General features: G+C 41.6%; 1 protein-coding gene across 1 annotated transcript; it reads right to left on the reverse strand.

The window, feature by feature from the left end:
* Nucleotides 1–1,848: 1,848 nt before the first annotated feature.
* Nucleotides 1,849–19,206, reverse strand: thbs4b (thrombospondin 4b). The gene is made up of 22 exons (XM_030742954.1): nt 18,907–19,206; nt 14,945–15,142; nt 14,227–14,477; nt 14,008–14,110; nt 13,796–13,878; nt 13,626–13,677; nt 13,029–13,180; nt 11,841–11,978; nt 10,981–11,058; nt 10,736–10,888; nt 10,555–10,659; nt 10,358–10,465; nt 9,064–9,223; nt 8,081–8,199; nt 7,717–7,769; nt 7,428–7,621; nt 5,179–5,357; nt 4,475–4,523; nt 4,169–4,365; nt 3,864–4,036; nt 3,598–3,737; nt 1,849–3,294 (listed from the first exon to the last, which is right to left on the reverse strand). The coding sequence occupies exons 1-22, from the start codon at nt 19,034–19,036 to the stop codon at nt 3,236–3,238; spliced, it is 2,874 nt and encodes a 957-aa protein (XP_030598814.1). The 5' UTR covers nt 19,037–19,206; the 3' UTR covers nt 1,849–3,235.
* Between the last annotated feature and the right edge of the window lie 866 nt (nt 19,207–20,072).

The raw sequence follows: 20,072 nt of genomic DNA on the forward strand, positions 1-20,072 counted from the left end.
GTCTCCTAACATCCTCAGTGATCCCCAGACGTTTTCAGCTGATGCTGACATCTCAAGGTGACAGCAACATTAGTTCAAAGCAGCTCTGTTCAGCCTCACAGGGATGCCAGCACGGCTGAAGACTTTTGGTTTGTTACCAGCGTCAGCTTTTTGTTTGTTGTTTTACAAAATTAAGTTACAAAGCCCCCCCGTCCGCCCCCCCATCTGTATGTTCATTAAAAGCTTCTTCTGTGGCACAATTTAGACCTTGATGTTATCAGGTTTTGTCATCCGCCCTCTGCTTCTCACAAATTACAGACATGTCAACGTCTCCCTGCACACCATATAAATCAGTGAGTGATTCTCTCATGCTCCCTGAGGTGGAAACAACTCCGACAGAGAAGTGTGAGCTGAAATCGAAACCTGACTGCCACTTTGCCACAGAGTTTCCTCTTTTTTTCCCCCCTCTTATTTATTTATTTTGAAGGAATGATCAAAGATGATTTTCCAAAGAGCTTCCCACTGTTATACCGTCAACATCCTCGGTCAAAATTCTCAGCGTGTGTTTATGTTGTGCAGCGAGCACTGAACCCCTTGATCTTCCAGCTCTGCCGGTAGCCTCTTTTCTTCCGTGCTACAATAGCTGTTTTCAAACAGGCAACAAATATGGAAACTGCTAAACACGGCTCTGCAGTAAGTTGTGCAGCTGCAAACAAACTCTAAGTGATCGGAAAGAAAATGATCAATAACTTTTCTCAGTAGCTGCCATCAAAACAAAGAATGTGCCCGTAGGTAATTCAGACAACAAGAGTATTATCTTCAAAACGCTGCGCTGTTGGTAGATTGCATTTTTTTTTTTGTTACTTTGTGTTGTTTTCACTGTTTGAGTGTTTTGATGAGGCCCTTGGGACTTGCTTTCCCCCCACAGTTCTGCAGATTGCTGCCGCTGCGTCTTTAAAGCTGTGGCCACAATCGTTCCTCTTGAACACATTTTTCCAAATCAAGTTTTTAAAGCTTATCCAAACTCTGGTCTCAGCTCACTATAAAACAGCTCTACCTCCAGGTGAATGCAAAGTCCCCACTGACAAGCTTCAAAGGCTTTACGTGGTCAGCCCGATTCCTTCAGTATTTCACTAGAGTGATATACGCTGGCATTTTAGGAATCTTTCATAGCACTTTCAGCACAAATGAAGCCTCACTGCATGCGTTGGTTTGGAACTTTGAGCTGAGGATAAACCATGAGCTTTTTTTTTTTTTTTTTTACCATCTAAAGCAGGGGTGGGCAATTAATTTCCCCAAGGGGCCACATGAGAAACTGAGACTGTTGTGGAAGGCTGCACCAATAAGCTTATAAAGATGTAAAATTAATATTGAGCACAATTGAGTTCAGCTTATTGGTGCAGCCCTCCTCAATGTCTCAGTTTCTCATGTGGCTCTTTGTAAAAAAAATTATTGCCCACCTTTGAAAGGTAATGAAGGCATGCATGCATAAAAAAAATCTGATATTAAGGATTCTGTATGATTCTTGAACACAAAACCCCCTCATTATTGTCTCTTTCCTGGAGCACTCATGCCTAGAGCAAAGACCAAAGTCTCTCTATTCAGCAGCAGCTCTGGGGTAAGAATGCTCACATCAGGAAAGGAAAGAAGACCTTTGTTTCTCCAGTGCCCCTCAGAGAGACAAAAAAGAAAAAAAAACCTACACAAGTAAATAGGGGGTTTTCATTCATATGTATACAGCATATCTTATATCACTATATCTCAAAATAAGCAGTGGGTTAATTAGAAAACACCTTCACACATTTACAAAAGAAAAAAAACAACAGCGAAAAGCTAAGAACTTGACACTAACACATATTTTTGTGTATTTTAAAGCCCTTTATTTTAACCGGGTTCATGACTGCATATATATGATATGATCAAGATCTTATGGCTTAAATGATAGAAGTGTAGAACTGAATGAGTGAGTGAGTGAGAGCAGGCAGAGTCTGAAATCAGAAATGTTTTCTGCTCATTCGCTCCAGGTTTTTGACAGATTTCTAAAGTATTTGTTTTCTTGCTTTTATGACAGCTGATCAAATAAATTTGTTAAGCACTGCATATCCAAATACATTCAAATATGACTTCTGTGTAGTAAAAAAAATTATTATATCATAACGTTACTTTTTATTTCATGGGAAAATGTAGGATTTATTATGCAAAAACATCACAAAGATAAAAAAATACAAGTATGGAAAACAGACAAACAAACAAAAAAACTAATAAAACTGGATGTAATACTGGAAGATAGGCCATGTGGAAGACAGCGTTATGGTATCTTATGCTACATTTTTTTGGTAAGGATTTAGCTTACCAGATAATTTGACCATGACTAATGGGTTAAGAGGAAGAGAACAAGACTGTAGGGTAGAAGGAAGTAAACACTCCCAGGCAAAATAAAACAGGCTTGAATTTTCTGAATATGGAGCACCTACTGGAGGGAAAAACTGAAGTTTGGCTAAAATTATAATAGCAAGTGTTTTATTTTTACTGTGTAGCAGACCAAATGCACATAAAATGCACATCGCCATCCGTGCCAGCAGCGACTTATCGTCACATCCATTTGTAACTTACTGAATGAGGAGACTGTGAAGAAACAGATGTTACATTTAAAAACAAAATCTTGACAGAGAAATACAAAAAGATACAAATCAAATGTGCACAATTTCTACCAGGCCAATTTTACATCACAGACATATGGTGAAGCATAAATGGAGGTGGCTCACACATGGCTAATGTGTGTTAATGAATCCTCCTGGGTTCACCTTGTAGGTAATCTGTATTCGCAAGAGTTTCATTTTGCTTCCACAGGCTTGTTTTTTTTCCACTCTAGCATCAGCTGAAACACTCCAAAACACTCCTTAATGTCTGTTTTCTTGTGTTTCTTTTGTCCTTGTGTCATGTCACGTTGCAGTGTGTTTGATAAAATCCATTATAACTTTCAAGCTTTAGCACTACAAGCTCAGCTGGTGTCTGAGAAAATGATCATTAAACAGAGAGAGAGAGAGTGAGAGAGAGAGAGAGCACATTAAAGGGAAAGGAAACAGCATGATAATATGCACACACTATACAAGGATTGTGGTCATGTATGCACAAAAGCTGTAAACACCAAAACACAGACACACTCATGCATCCATATACACACACAGACACACACATGTACGCATACACACTGGTGCATTCTTCGAAGCTCTGCAGTGGTATTTTTGCGTTGACTTTAGAGTGAGTCAACGCCATGCTGAGTGCTGAACTCCTGGAAATCCTCTGGGATGGTGTCTGTGGAAGTGACAAGTTAGGCGTGATGAGACAAGCTTAAAATCTCATATACAGTGAGGTCAAACTAATTCTCCTCACAGCTGCAGTCTTTATGTAACCAGATGAAATATAAAGATGTCCCGGACACAAGTCTTAGAGGTCATGGAGGAAGATGCTGTGTGTGATATTAAGTTGAGGCTGGTAGAATGTTAGCATGGTAATATCTGTCAGTTCGCACTAAACACCAAATAGGGATGAAGCAATTTTTTTTTTTTTATCCCATTAGGAGACAGAGAAAAAAGCATATTACATTTATTTTCTTACCATTGCAGCGATATTTCAGATTAGACCAGATGATGTTTTCTTGCGAGAAACAGAACACGCCAAGTCGTCCTCCTCTCATGGTCGTGTCAATGGTCACACCGGAGTCTGCAACCAGCTCAGTTCCTTCATAAAAGCGGGCTCTTCACAGAGCACAACAAGGGATTTTTACCCCCTCGGTTATTAAATTCAAACTATTAAAACTAAACATCTTCTCATCTCACTCTTGGCAAAGAAAAAGTTAGGAAGTAATAAGAATTTTATGATACCTGATGTATCCAACCTGCGGGCGGTGCTGCAGGTACCAGCGGTAGGACACCTTATCCTTCCAGCCCACATTTCTTGGGTCCTTCCACAGCAGACGCACCTGGTCGTTGGTGTCTCCTGTGTGCCACAGTGAGTTTCTCAAGTGCTCCCCAGGGCCTGATCTAGACTTCACAGCCTGACACAGAAGCAGAGATAAGTGAGGCACATGTGGAAGCAAAGAGAATGGTGTAAATCACGCTGAGCAATTAAAACTAAGATAAGTGTGAGCTGTCCTTCTTGGGAGTTGTGACATGAGTCGCTCTCTCACCTTAAGCTGTATGCCAGGCTCGGCCACAGCTCTGAAGGGTGTTGCCTGCCAGTAGGTCTGTTCAGTCTGCTTCCACATCACAACATAGAAAGAGGATGAGTCCTGGTAGCCAAAGATGAAGCCGGCATAGTCGTCATCTGTGACCGTATTCACGTGAAATGTCCCCTCAAAGTCCACTCCGCTGAAAGCGGTGTAACCTGACATCAGAAAATATAATCAGTGCATTAAATATGACAAGTTGTTTTTGTGTTTCCTACGCACTATACTGAAAATTATATTCAGATAAAAAAGGTAAATACAACTTACCAACAGCAAGTCCTGGATCGCTATTCATGGTCTGAACAATTTCCATTCCCTGATTGGGGAGAGAGTCTGTTTTTAGCCATAAATGTTGCCCTTCTATTTATCTCAATAGAAGTTTTACTTGCAAAACTTCTATTGAGATAAAGAACTGCTGTTTGTATTTCAGTTTTATTAAGATGAGCCTGAATGCACTGCATGCTTAGTGTTTTAGCCCTGAATTAAAGCTGCAGTGATTCATTTTTTTAACACTGTGAATAACACGGCCTTTCAAGTTGATTTGGCAAGTGGTTTATAAGCACATTTAGCAGATCTAAATTTTTTGAATTTCTGGCCACAAACTGAATGCAGTTCAGCACCATGCTTTCAACATCATTTTTGTTCTTCCAGCTCCCGAGGGCAACATCTGCTGAACATTAGCTGCTAAATGCACCACCATGTTCATCAGCTACTTACTAACTGTGTCTGTATATGTGTATGGGTTTTTGCAATAAAAAGCTGCCTGCTGGGCCTGAAAGCTATTCAGTGAGAGTGGTAAGAGTGAACCAAACAGCAACACAGAGGGAAATCACTAAAGTCAAGTATACTCAGGTCATAATTCTCAGTAGGTTCATTGTTACAGGTGACCCCTACCTATCAGAATTTGATGCATATAAAAATATCTGACTATATAAATGAATAATTTGAATGATGAGCAATAATATTCATACCTGGTTCAAAACAACCCAGTTGGGGTCAATCTGGGCGTCACCTTCGGGGTCCAGCACCACAGTCTGATAGGCCCTGAAGTCAGTCAAGGTAATCTCGGCATTCTCGGGACAGTTGTCAATCCTGTCTATCACTTTGTCCTGGTCAAAGTCAGACTCGCACACATCTCCAACACCATCATCTGAAGAGCAACAGAGTTAAAAAGTAAGGTTAATAAGGTGGTGCGTATACTGTATATGTCTCACAAGCTGTACAACCTAAATTATCCCAAATACTGTGTGTCAACCTTTGATCACTACCCAATTGGCAGCCTCAATAGTCAGTGATCAGACCACCATTGACCACCACTGAACACACATTGCACCCAACCCCTATGGCGCCTCCTACGGGTGGTAGGGCTACAGGAACGCATGTCTCCTCTTTGAGCTCTCCTTCAAGCTCCATCCCCAGGCCTGACTTCAGGGTGGATCCCCGGTAACCCTATCCTGGGCAGGGTAATTTGGTCCCTTGAATTGTTTCCTTTCATAGGGGTCTTCTGAATGGGCAGTGACTGAAAAAAAGAGATTGCAGATGCAAGCTCCAGAAATTAGCTTTCTACAAAGGGTAACTAGCTTCTCCCTTAGCGATAGGGTGAGAAGTTGAGTCATTCGAGAGGAGTAGAGTAGAGCCACTACTCCACACTGAAAGGAGCTGGTTTGGGTGCTTCCTGGGCGCCTCCTGGGTGAGGTTTCCTGGCCATGTCCAACTGGGCGGAAGCCCTGGGGTAGACCCAGGACATGCTGGAGAGATTATATCTCTTTGCTGGCTTTGGAGCACCCTGGTGTTCCCTCGGGTAAGCTGAAGGAAGTGGCTGGGGAGAGGGTGCTCTGGGTTTCTCTGCTTAGGCTGCTGCCCCCTTGGCCTGGACTTGGATAAGCAGAATAAAATGGATGGATTGATGGATGGATGGATGGATAGACAAACGGACGGACAGATAGATGGATGGATAGTATGCTGTCATACAATTTTACAAAAAAATAGTTTAATTTTGAAGAACTTTTAGTGAAGCGCACTGCAGTCTGCACCCTGCTGTGTGACAGACAGGTATTGATATGCTTTCCTGCTGAGTTAATAATCCATCAAATTCAGTTCTGTTTTTTCCCAAGTGCTGTACTGAGGCACAATGATAAGCCGTGTAGCAAGTCCATGTGTCCCATTGGAATTGCTTGATGACTGTACATTATTATTCTGCAATATAGAGCTGCACATGGATTGTTAATTTACAGTACAGGAGTTTGTACACACTCATAGAGTGCATGATTGGGTAGAAATTCTATATCCTAAAAAAACAAACAAACAAAAACCCTGTCAACGGAAACCACTTTGCTCTTGCACAGTTGGTGGGACTTGTGAGAATGCCGCACATCAAAGGCCCTGAATGACAGCGAGGGGGGATATCAAAATCTGTGATTGTAAAAAATGAATAATTTTCTTATGTGGAGCAACAGCAACTAACCACCAGTGCAGACAACACACAAACTAAAGAAACCCTAACAACAACAACAACAACAAAAAAGCCACGTGTTTTCTGGGCTCTGCTCAGCAGGGAATTTCAGCTGCCCTCAGCTCGCGTGTGTCACATGTTGGGAGAAGCTGGTTAATACTAATATTGTGTCTAGCCAGAAAAAGTGCCAACTGAAAACCAAACATCCTCTCTATGATGAAATTCAAAAGAATGCAAGTAAATACCTGACTCATACCTATAGAGTCTGTTGGGATATTAAAACTGCAAATGCACTGCTAACTCCACTGACTACACATGAAAAAGCTGTGTGCTTTAATAATGGCTTTTGCCATGGTTCTCTGTGAGCTCTGCCTTGCTGAACTCTGCCGACAAAAATGGCCTTGCCCCTCTTTATTTAAATTGACACTCAACTCCCATTAGTTTCAGAATCCATTTTAACGCAAATAATGTCAGAATGAGTCATAAAATTGGCAAATGAGTTTAGGCTTGCAAAATTGGGCTTTTTCTCCTCACAAAATTGCCACTTAATCTGCTCAGGGTTGCCACTGCTTGATCTGCGTGGGTGGGAAATAAGGGCACAAAAAATGTGCATAAATAGTGCCAGTAAGAGTTCAGGGAGAATAGAGATGTTTAGCTGAAACTATGACTATAATTCAGCATCAAGATGCTTATTAGAGAAACATCTGAACATCACTGTTCATCATGTTTTCATCAACTGTTTTCATCAAGAGGCATTCTGAAACTCACTGTTATCATCAGTCTGGTCAGGATTTGGTACGAGCCGGCAGTTGTCTGGACCTGGTGGTAAAACATCCGGGATCCCATCATTGTCATCATCATCATCGCATTCGTCACCCACCCCGTCTTTGTCAGTGTCCAGCTGGGAGCTATTGATCACGAGTGGGCAGTTATCCTTGGTATCCTGGTGACCATCGCCATCACTACACAGGAAGCGATACAGCGACGTGAGTTAAATTTAAAAAGCTGGACTAGAACTGTGGTTTGTGGATGCAGAGATGGTGGATAGTGTTATTACCTGTCTTGGTTTGTGTCACAGGAATCTCCAACCAAGTCATTATCAACATCAGACTAAGCAGAGAGCAGACAGTAACGAGAAAAGTGTGAAAATACTCCGTTAGTGCTGCATTTAGGATCTTATCTTAGTAAAGGGAATAGCAGAGTGCATACATGTTTGCAAACACATTTGTTCAGCAGGAAAACTGACCTTTTGATTGATATGATCTCATATCTCACTCATAACTATAGTGGTTAGATCAATCTAGTGGATCAAATGCTAAAGTAAAGTAAAATACTACAAACATACTTATATACAACATCCCTATGTGCATTTAGCTACTTTATGCGACTGTCATGCATCCGTCTGTATGACTTTGAGTGACCTGATTGGGATTGGGGATGTCAGGGCAGCTGTCGCAGGCGTCTCCCACTCCGTCTCCATCCCGGTCCAGCTGGTCTCTGTTCTTTACACGCTGGCAGTTGTCCAGGAAGTTCTTCAGACCTGCACAACAATCAGGTGATAGTTAGTGTCATTTCACAGTCAAACCTCCTTACGAGTGGGTTTATAAAATGTATAAATCTTGGACTTTATGACACTGCAGTGGTCATGCTGCACTATTTTCTAGCATTTTAAGAAGCAAATAATCAATAGTATTATTAGTAATATAATCACAGCAGAATAGTTGTTGAAAGCAACTCTTAGGTTCACCCATATTACAAAACAAAGTATATTACTTCGCAGTGAACACTGACACAGCCATCTTTATCATGAAACCTGAGCTATACTAGTATCTATCCTGCTGTCTCATTGAAAGAATGATATAACCTGTTCTTTGTAATATCACCACTAGGATGCACTGTTGCATTTGCTATGTTGCCATGGCCGATTTGTATTCAGATGGTATTTTACTTCATCACAGGGAGGCAGTAGCAGCCCTACAAATGCATAAAGGTCAAGCAGCAGCAGCAATGGAAGAAAAACTATCTTCTGTCCTCTGGGGTCTTTTTGAGGTATAATTATAGTGGTGAATGATCAAAGGTTGTATTCGCTTTGGGGTCAGTCTGTTATTGGCTTTGATTTCTTTTATTTTTTTTTTTTTGTGGTCTTGGTTAGCTTTCTTCAGCTGGCATATAAAATCCTCTGTACTACCACACAGTGATGCATTTAAACAATTTAAACACTATTTAGAACGATCTGTAACGAACTGTAAAAGCTGCCTGCATTAGTGTGAGTAATTTACAACGAGACCACGGTGGAATCATAAAAAGGGAGCGCTGGATAAAAAAGTCATAACAGTGAAAGCCTTCAGTGATGCTGATTATATAACATGAGCGTCAGCATCATTGATGTCATTTCTCTCCTCACCGTCTCCATCCATGTCGTCATCACAGGCATCCCCTTTGCCATCTCCGTCAGTGTCCCTCTGGTCGTGGTTATCCACCATGCGGCAGTTATCACAGGCATCGCCATGGCTGTCCTTATCGCTGTTCCTCTGGTCCACGTTGGGTTTTAACCTGCAGTTGTCCTGAGAAAGAAAGCAAACACATGTTCATGGACTCGCTTATGGGTCACAGTATAAAGCACAAACCTCTGAGGGCTGAAACTTTTTAAAGCTGCTTTGATACTTAATTGACTGTTTAATGCGGTTGTTAAACCCTGTGCTAAGAGTTTAATGAGAAGACTGATACCACTGCGCATCTTACTGTAATACATGAAATCTCTGTCTCTGTATGCGTGTGTGCTTGTTTGTTTCTTTGGCTGCCCATACCTCCTATATGATCAGGAGTTGATCAAATACTCAATCAAACTTGGTGCACAGGTACACCTTAGGCTCTGATTCTTGTCTATATCAAATATCATGGCCATCATGTTGCCTAAAATTACCCATTGTTGCATATAAACAACATCTACCACCCATATATATACTTTTTTACTTTCCAGTGTCATTAAGCCTATAACAGCCAACAGCACAAACAGGTCAGACAATACTGTAGCATGAACATGTACTAATTTTGGGTGGGATGGTGGGGGAATGCTGTGCCTCCTGGCACTTATTTCTGCCCATAACAAGGAGCACCCTTTACCCCTTAAGTGCAAAAAAAAATGCTGTTCCTCTTTAAGACTCAAACTTATATATTATAAGGGGTTTGCCCGCTTTGGGTACTAAAACACACTCTAGATGTCAGCTGTTGAGTTTTTCCAGGAAGTTAAATTTGTTTTAGCCAACATTAGGATCCCAATGCTTCCTGCTAAGCTAGGTAGCCAGCAGCTACCCTGTTGTCCACAAAGGGGTTATGTCAAATTGCATCCATGCCAATCTTGTGGCTTCGAAAACATAGCCAGTTGGTGACCTCGAAGTTGCTACATCCAGATTTCTGTGGATAAATGTGGTGTCTGTGGATATGAAATAGGTGAGTTTGGAAAACAGTGGTAAGTAGCTTTTATAATCTTTGGACAGAGCCAGGCTGGCCATTTTGGCCAGTTTGCAGCCTTAAAATAATTGGCTGCCAGAAGTGGCTGTCATTTTTAGTGCACATACGCATAAGTTGTATTAGCACGTGTGGGCTTAATGGAGCTAGAAAAATTTACAAGGTAAATGATAATTAGAAGCTGTAGCCGTTATGTATTTACAGGCATTTCTTACAACATGTCGACCGACCTGCTCATTTAGAATACCATCACCATCTGCATCTTCATCACAGGCATCTCCATACCCATCTCTGTCAGCATCTTCTTGACCAGAGTTAGGAACAAAGACACAGTTATCCTGTGAAGACATGTGACAGTATGATGATTACATAAAGGTACAAGCGCCACAGCAAAGTTGTATTTCATGACAGCCTGCACCATAATTACCTTTCTACAGTTTGGATCTTTGCATTTGAGTTTCTCATCTGGATATCCATCAATGTCTGTATCCTTTCCACACAGGTATCCATTTCCGGCCCAGCCGATTCCACACTGACAAGACAAATGAAGCTCCTTAGAAACTGAGTCATACAGTGCACAGGAGCATTTGAGTGCTGAAAAATCCTACCTGACAAGAGATGGATCCGTCTCTTTCTATGATACACTGAGCATTGATATCACAGGGGTTGGTCAGGCTGTTGCCACAGCTGATCTCCGGCTTACAGCCCTTCACCTGATCTCCTGTGAATCCTGACTTACAGCTGCCACAGTGATAGGAGCCCTATGTGGGAATTATGACAGCTGCACATGAGCATCAGCAGCAATAAAGACCTTCTGTAATGGTCATACAGTACTTAACAATGGTGCTCTTACCACAGAGTTGTGGCAGATTGAGTTTGCAGCGCAGCCTCCATTGTCAGGTCCTTTGCATTCATCAATGTCATCACAGACCTGGATTGTAAAACATTAACAGAGTGAAATGTTAAATATTCCAAACGTTTCTGTGACAACTTGTTCTTATTTTATTGTTGCAAAAATTAGTGTGGAAAAAACACTAAGGATGCCATATAATCCTCTAAAGCCCTGAAAGGGGACCTGAAGCTTGCACTTTGTAATACTTTAGCAAATTAGAGTGTGAGTAATTTGTACTCACAGGGTATTTTAGGTGTTTGTTTTGCAAGGATCTAAAATGCAATAATAGGGGTAAATACAATGCTGACTGTAGGTCATATTTACAAATTTAGAGCAATAAATAAGTAAAGAAGTAAAATAAGTAGAAAGAAGAAAAGCAAATTTTAAAAATGGAATTATATCCACCTATTCCCATGATGTAAATATCAGGATCTGTATCATTCAGTGTAAGAGGATGAAGATAATAAAACCAGTCCAACATAGTGGAAAAGTCACATTATTTCATGTTTTAGATTAGGTCTCTTCATTGCTCTGGACAGATCTGATTATGACCGTCCTCCAACAAAAACTGATTCCACAGGTTTGTGTTAAGACGTGAAGCAAAAGTCACTGATGCCGTTATGTTTCGAAGAGGCAGAAGTTAGCGCCCTAGAAAAAAACGGAGCTTTCTGACATCCGGTCCGTGTTGTTTAAAGGTGCATTTTACAAAGATTCCTCCCCTAACTTTACCTAAGTAGACAGGGAGAATGAAAGGTAAACTGAACAAAAACTTTAAAATGGTCTGGTCAGCTCTGTACCCTCTGATTTATCCACTCTTTTACCTGTTTGTTGGTCTGAGCGTACACAATGCCCACACCCTCCACTGGCAGGCCGGTGTAGCCCAGTGGACAGGCGTCACAGCGGAAGCCCGGGGCGGTGTTGACGCACCGCACTCCAGGAAAGCAGGGGTTAAACTGGCACTGCAGAAAGGAGGACATGAACTCTGTTGAAGCCGTGGTTCTCACAGGGCTTCTCCCCAAAAGCTTTTAGGTCTGATGACATTGTTCATGCAAGAACAAGAATGCTGAAGGGCCTAGTCCTCAGAAAAGAGGTCAGTGCAAACACGAAAAGACAGACAGGCAAACACACACGCACAAACACACATTCTTGTTCTACCATCCTTATAAGGTTCTCCAGCTTGTAGTAAAAGATGGAGAACCTTATACCTTTAGCTGCAGCTTTTGGCCCTAATCCAAATTATATCACATAAGCCTGTGTGAAGTGCCTTTGGTTCTTATGTTCCAGTTTGATGGTACAGCTCTGAGAACATCTGTATAGGTGTTTTAAATGTTCTCGGCACTCATTCAAATATAGTATCTGCTGAGGTTTTCTGGAGTCTGAAAATACCGGCAACAAAGGCGATACCAGAGGCCCATAGCAAAATTTCCCACTTTACACACAATGTCATTACATGGCTTTTTATCATTATCTTAATGATTGATTGACATATTACGATATATATCATATATGGGTTCTACATTAGACAGAAATACAGTGATGTACATTTCTTTCATGCATAAACAAATTGTCAGAAAAGACAATATTTATGTACCAACTCTGGCTCCGCCTTATTCAGTGACATCAAGGTGTATGCTGTATTCGAGGGCACCCCTTGAGGTGGATTAATCACACTCTGTTAATTCACACAGTTTTTCATTGGGATCCAAAAACCACTAATATGAATTTGCTACTACGTGCCAAATACATACAGTCAGTACATTTATCTGTCTTTACTGAAGCTATAATCTCATAAACCGGCAACCAAAGTAAGAGCCAAAAAATACTCCAAAGGATGTCAACAGTTCATAAAATTGCCCTTACACCGCAGGTCTTAAAGTTATATTGATGTCACAAAGGCAGAAGCACACACACACACACACACACACACACACACACACACACACACACACACACACACACACACACACACACACACACACACACACACACACACGCGCACAGAACTTTACCTCATCCACATCATCACAGCTAAAACCATCCCCAGTGTATCCATCAGGACAGGGTCCACATTCAACACCTTCTGCTGTTTCTATACACATATCGTCACGGAAACAGACACCTGGTGCACACCTTGGCTTCACCACCTCAGTACCACCCAGACCTTTAAAAAAAAGAAAAAAATTTGTTATTCTATTTATAAAACTATCCATAAATGGTAAGTTATAATATCATATTTACTGGTGAGTTATGCTGGTCAGGATGGACACTGATAAGAATGTATTGATACCATTATCACATGTAATTTGCTAATTGGATAACGAATTCCTGACTCATTTTCTATGAGGGGAAAAAACTAGGCCTAGATAGGTTTGTCTTATTAACTCTGAGTCTGAACACAGTATAGAAACAAAGCAGAGAAAAAAGTCTTCCATTAAACTAAACTCTGAATTGTTTGGTATTATCATTTACATTGTGAAACTGCCAATAAAACCAAACCAAACATGGCAGTATCCATAAAAGAAAGTGATCAACGCTGATAAATTGGACAATTTGAAACTGGTTCTCCTCCTTACAATGAATGACAGTGACTGTAGAGATTATCTTACCACAGGCCTGACACTCTGAGATGGTATTCCTGAGAAAGGATGTTTCTTTAACCTGGAATGGGTCAAACATGAACATAAAGTTTATATTCAGTCAGGCAAGCTGTCAGGAAGGCCAGGGTTGAGGGAGCAGAGATTAAGTGGCCTCAGAGGGACTGTTAAGAGGTGGTTACCTGCTGAATGAGGACATCTTTCAGCTCATTTATCACCTTCGTTAACTCCAGCATTTGATTGGACAGCTGCTTTGTGTTGACCCCTGAGGGAGAAGGACTGTTATTTTATTCAACTGAAATAGAGCTAAGAGTCTCTCAGAGTCTGCCCCCTTGACTCAACATTTTCTATTGCCAAGAGTGTTTTCACTGACATTTCCCAGAACAAATCTTACCCAGGGTCTGAACTGAGTCTCTTTGCTGGAAATGGCAGTCTTGTAGTGAGGCAACATTCTCAAATGAGTCCCCAACCACCAGCTTTAGTTCGTCTAAGCTTTCCTGTTTGAATGAATCAAGGGAAAGTGTGCAGCTAAGCCATCTGGAAACCTACAGAGTCATTATCGTGACTGAAGGATATTCATTATTGTATGGAAATATTGTAAGCGATGGGTCACCTGCTCTCGAGCTTGCATGGTTTTTAGCTCCACTGTACCATAGCCTGCTGGCAAACCCTGGAAGGCAGCGGGGAGATCATTGACTGTCTCCACCAGCCTGCAGTCCAGATGCAGCTCCACCCCACCCGACCCCTGCTGCCGGAGCCCCCTGAGGTGGAACAGCAGTCGGTGTTGTTGGCCATCTGCCAACACCAGGTTGTTGAACGTAACAGAGCTCATCCTCTTGTCACTCCGCAGGTAGCGTAACACAGCTTTAAGAGGACACGAGCACAAAAGAGGAATTGAAGAAGACAAAAAGACAACGAGGATAAATAGAGGAGAAGGGGTTTATGGAGAGTATTGACCATAAAGGGTTTATTCATCCATATTATAACAAGAGTAAGAAGCTTGGGTCTATGTGATGTTAAGCGGGTATATTGTTTGCTATTCTTTTCTCTGTCTTTGCTTGGATTGCTTATTAGCACTACTACATTGTAATATACTTAAAGCTAATAACAACATCATCAGTTGTCTCGATATTTGGCCACAACCAAAAACAATAAAATTTTGATGGACAAACTGAGTTCATCATGTGGGGTCAGAAACTGTCCACTGTATTGCAGGACAATCTGCAGAGTTTGCAGAGTCTTCGACCACTATCATATTGAATTCATTTTTAATATGAAAACATTAACTGGTGTAGCTTTAAACAACCAGTGCCTCTTTGATGTCCTCCTACCTCTATTGAGCTTCCCCATCACTGTGAACTCAAAGTACTTGCTGTTGTCCCTGGGGTTGTACAGGCCAAACACAGTGGTTCCGGTCTTCGGCTGCAACTTGAAGGAGGTTAGGATGAAAGCCTCGTTCACCCCTTGCCCGGTCAGGCCCCCCTGCAGCAGGTCTGGCAGGCAGTCAGGTGAGGTGAGCAGATCATAGACTGTTGAGAGAGTGCGAGATCCAAAACAGAGAAACAGGAAAGCACATGAGTAATGAATGATGAGATATGAATATTTACAACCTGCAGCGGCGCTCTGATCCAAGAGTAAACACATTCTGAGTCGACAAGAAGGAGATGATGATGATGTTGACCCAGCATTAGTTGCTCTTGCAAGACGCCGCGTCAGTCAGTCAGCACAAACTTGGCAGGCAAAGAAGGCTCACACAAATCACAAGGAGGTTTATTTGTGAGTAAACAGCATGCCGTAACTTTAGATGTGTGCTGTTTTTAGATTCTTCTCTTAGGTCTGTTTTAAAACTGTTTGACTCATAAAATGTAACAGCGCTTCCACTTACAGACAAAAGCACGAGAAATTTAGACATCCTGACTCTACTGACAGGCCATTTCAAAGTAAAAAACACTGGTGCTCATGGCCAGAGTCTTCTTTTAATAAAGTGGCTTGGGAGCTGGGCAGGCCACAGGAGGATGTGCATTGAATGCCTAGTCCCACATCTGCACCACTGTGAATACACAAGTACCACTGAAGGAGTCTGAGAGGCCCTCTGTCGTGAGGGAGCAAAATTGTTCCCAAATGCTTCCACTGACTGCTGTCAGCCAAGATTGCCCCAGATGAGATCTCTCCTTCTTTCTTTTATCTCTCCCCTCTGCCTGGGATCCCTTGTGTTTTGTCAGACACAACACAGAGCCTTTAAATATGTGTGCAGATAAATGGTACCAAGCCACCAAAATGCCTGCTTGCATAGTGCTGTCAACACTACTTCCACTAAAAATGTGATGCTTTTGAATCCTTTGTAATTGGTTTTTATCAAGATAAGAACTTTGCAATGTATATAAAAAAAAAAGAACTAAAACTGAACAACAAAAAGAGAACAAAGGAAGCTCGATTTGTGCTTCATGTCTTTAGTGTATCGCACTACACAGGCACCCGCACACGTAAAGCGCACAGTTCTGCTTTTCATAAGTCTTCTGGACAGAGGGCTTCACAGGGTCAGGGCTGTCTTACACAAGAGACCCTGAGAAAGTGCCTCACTTCACCCCCTGATTAACCTCAGATTTCAAGCTTCATAAAACCATTTCAGCTGAAAGCCATAAAGTAAAATAGTGTCTTGACCTTTCCTTAACACCAGCATATAAATCTGTCAAGGCTAGATTACTGTAAAGTGTGCAAATGGTTGGCATTCTTTGTTTTAGTGTTTCGGCAAATGCTTCACATTAGAGCATTTTTGTGTAGCAAGCTTTGATTTATCGCATTGTGTTTGAAGGTCAACCACGACCAGTGATAAAGGAATTACATCATCAGTATCATCACATGTTGAACACAAAAAGCAAAATCACATTAAGCCAGGAGTTATCTAGATACCTCGGACCCAAACCAAAGAACATTAGGCTTTTAAGTGCATTTTTAGACATTCTTTAAACATCACTGCCATGTTATCACCTTTAAGTTGTGTAAGTGTTTTCATGTGGAACTATGCTCTTACTGTAACTATTTTAGCTCTCCTTTTTGGTTTCCATCAAGTCTCAAGGGAAATATTTGACTCTCCTAAAAATTCCTGCTTAATTATCTTAAGCAAGATAGTACTCTTAGTCTGTTGGAGGTGAATTGTAGCATTTCTCTGCTTATTTTTGGATTGCTAGATTTACCTAACATGCTGACAGTCTCAAGTATGTATTTGTAATTGAAATGTATTTGTGCAACTAAATACCTTTTCAAAACAAGCAGCACGTTTAAAAATTCACGGTAAATTCAAATGGGATTTCTTCTTAATACTCGTGACCTATAACATTCCCATGGAAAGCAGTGAGTTGTTTTTGAAATAGATTAGCGATGGTGGCCTCACAGCTCTTTATTTTGACAGGAAGTAACGCATCATTTTGATCACATGGACTCGCGCTGTTGTCATCAATCCAGAGACCCACTGCATGGTTGTTGCAGCTTCAAACATGAACAAAGCGCAACCTGAGTGATGTCCAAAAGCCCCCCCCCCAACTACAAACCTGGAGCAGTATTTTGTAATGTGTATTTATCTAGGAGGCAATCATGATTCCATGCTGAGTAATGCTGTGCTTATTCTTAAAAACTGAAACTGAGTAAACTAAACAAAAATATATTCTGTTTCATGAGTGTAGATGACCTGACTCAATCAATCATTTAGCTGTGAGTACATTTTTAAAGCAAGAAACTCTTCTTTTATTGTCATCAGCACTGATTTAGGTTACATTTACTTTAGACTCATATTGATGTCAGGTTCCCAAGCAAGTTGCTAAGAGCTGCGCTCACATTTGAACCGGATAAGCAGAAGAAACTCTGTAATCTGTAGTCTCCAGCTGTTCTCCACAACAGTGACAAGAATTCAAACCAAAAAAGTGAACTTGTGAGGCGGGCAGCTAAACAGTGACCAAAGTCTCTCCATAAACTCTGCAAAGAGAAGCAGAGCTGCATATTCAGCTGATCATTTTATGTCCCGATGACCCCCTTGTGCATTGTTTTAAAGTTTTATACAGCTTGGCCTGGATTACGGCCCAGAAGAGGGAGTCAATTTTAAACTCCAGTAATATTGGCTCAGTGATTAACATCCTTGAGATGTTAATATTAATCAATAACACAGATAGCTCTTACAGAGTATAATATTTGTCTCTAAAATCAGGCTTGGCTGGTTTAAATGGGTCTCACTTCTTTTTTTTTTTTTTTTTGTGGTCACGCAGACAATGAGCCATTTGCAAGAGAAATGATAGATGATGAACTCCATTAATCTGGACTTGTTTTATACATACCATCAGGCGCCTATTTGCCAAAAGACTCTGGGGATTAATGGGCGCTTGAAAGGTAGGCCATCAATCACCTGGTGGGGTTTGTCAGAAAGGCGATAAACCCTAAACACCGACATTTCTATGCATCTTCTGCGGCTCCGCGTTTGTGTGTGACCTTGAATAAATATGCGTGTGTGTGTGTGTGTGTGGGTGGGTGAGTGTGAAACTGCAAGTGTATGTCAGACAGTGTGAGAGAGAAGAGAGTCTGAGAGACTTGAACTTCAATATTGCGCCCAGATCATCTCTGATTATTCCCATGTGTGAGACCCAGCTGGGACTCTGAATTAATATGAGCCAGAAAGCTGATTCTCCCGAGCTGAAACAATCAAGCAGATCCGACTAGATGGATATGAAAATCAGGATGGCTTTACTTCGGTGGAAAGATGGTGGGGCTTAATATTCCAACTTTTGTCTGCTTTTATTTTATTTTTCTTATCTTTCCCCGCTTCCTCACAGAAACACACCAAAAAGTATTTGACTGCCCCATATCTTCTGCAACTGACGGGGACATTTAGCATTTTATTCACACCTCGATGAGTATCACACACAGTCTGATCTTTTGTGTTTGGGTCTGCATATGATATTCTCTTTCACAGTGTCTGCTTCATCCATAATGCATTAAACTCATACATAGTGTGTTAAAATACTGAGTGGTGGAGCCATTAAATCTTTTTTGACAGCTAATGAAAATAGAAGATTACATTGCAGGCAGGGTGTCAGAAAAATGCAAGCATTAAAAAAAAAACAAAAAACTCAAAGACATCATTCCTCGTGTGTGTTTGTGTAAACCTAAAAAAGATGTTTTTTTCCACTTCTTGATTTTTTGTCATCCCAAAGCAGCAACCACATAATACAAATTTAAAATAAATAAATGCAGTGACATTAAGTACCTGACATGAAAAGCGAATCAAAACACTTCAAATGACACTCACCCAAAGCCTGTGCTTCCACGTGTAAGCACATTGTTAATAGCAGCTGCAAGGCCAGAATGAGGGCTGTCCACACGTTCATTTTGTCCTTCCAACTGGTCCCAGATCTGCAATTTTCTCTGTAGTTACTCATATGTATGTAACACAGTGGTAGTTTCCCCTATTCCTGCAGAGAACGTCCTTGTCTTCCGCTTTGAATCAAAAATGAGGCAAAACTGTCATGTTAAGCCTAATAGAAGCTGCTGACTGGGTTTTTTTTGTGTGTGTGTGAGTGTGAAGAAGGGATTGTAGGAGTCTTATTGAGGGAGGAGCATCAGGGCCAGAACCTGCTTTTAAAACCTTCCTCAGGCGGCCCCATGCAGAGAAGGAGTGACCTGGGAGAACTCTTTGTATCGGCTCCTGCTGGCTCCTACCAATTCCTGCAGGCTCTTTCACAAATTTGCTGTACACCCAATTGAGTCTCAGAGTCCATGTTTGGCCACTGAAAACACATTTCAATCCAGGCCGGAGTCAGAATATTTTTAGACTCTTGAGTTCCAGCTTGAGGTAAATTTGTGAAAATGTGTTTCCCACCCCCAGCAATGAGACTTCTAGTAATTTTTTTAAACACACTGCTTGACAAAACTGAAAGAGATGGGTTTTTTTTCCACTGTCCTTCCAGGGACAGACGTAACACCTTTCCTACGTGCCCTTGGTTGCCACTTCCATCCCAGGGCAAGGTCAGGAAATGAGCGCTCTGGTGCTCGCGCCTTAACAAGCTGCGTTAAACGGGCCGCAGAGCTTCAGACAGGCTGCTGGCTCATTCGGCCTCCGGGTCGTCAGCATGTCTGGCACCACGCGACTGGCCACATTTGGCAGAGGTGAGGAAGCTCAGGTCTGACTGATGCTTTGTTTGTTTTTCCCTCTTTCCTTCCCTGTTCCATTTTATGTTTTAAGTCCCTCCAGCCTAATTCCATGTTGCCACAGAACGTATTAATGATGCTGCACTCTTTCAAGTCTCACTGGCTACAAGATGATGTTCCCACTTAAAAGCGTAAACACGAGTACCTATAGCAACAAACAGCACCACATGAGTCACAGTTTCCATACACCAATACAGGTGCTCCTTGTGGTTAGCCAGAATACACCCGCACTGTTCTCCCCCCCTCCCCTGTGTACTATTACAGGCT

The sequence above is a fragment of the Archocentrus centrarchus genome, chromosome 12 (genome assembly GCF_007364275.1).
Source record: "Archocentrus centrarchus isolate MPI-CPG fArcCen1 chromosome 12, fArcCen1, whole genome shotgun sequence".
Lineage (NCBI taxonomy): Eukaryota > Metazoa > Chordata > Actinopteri > Cichliformes > Cichlidae > Archocentrus > Archocentrus centrarchus.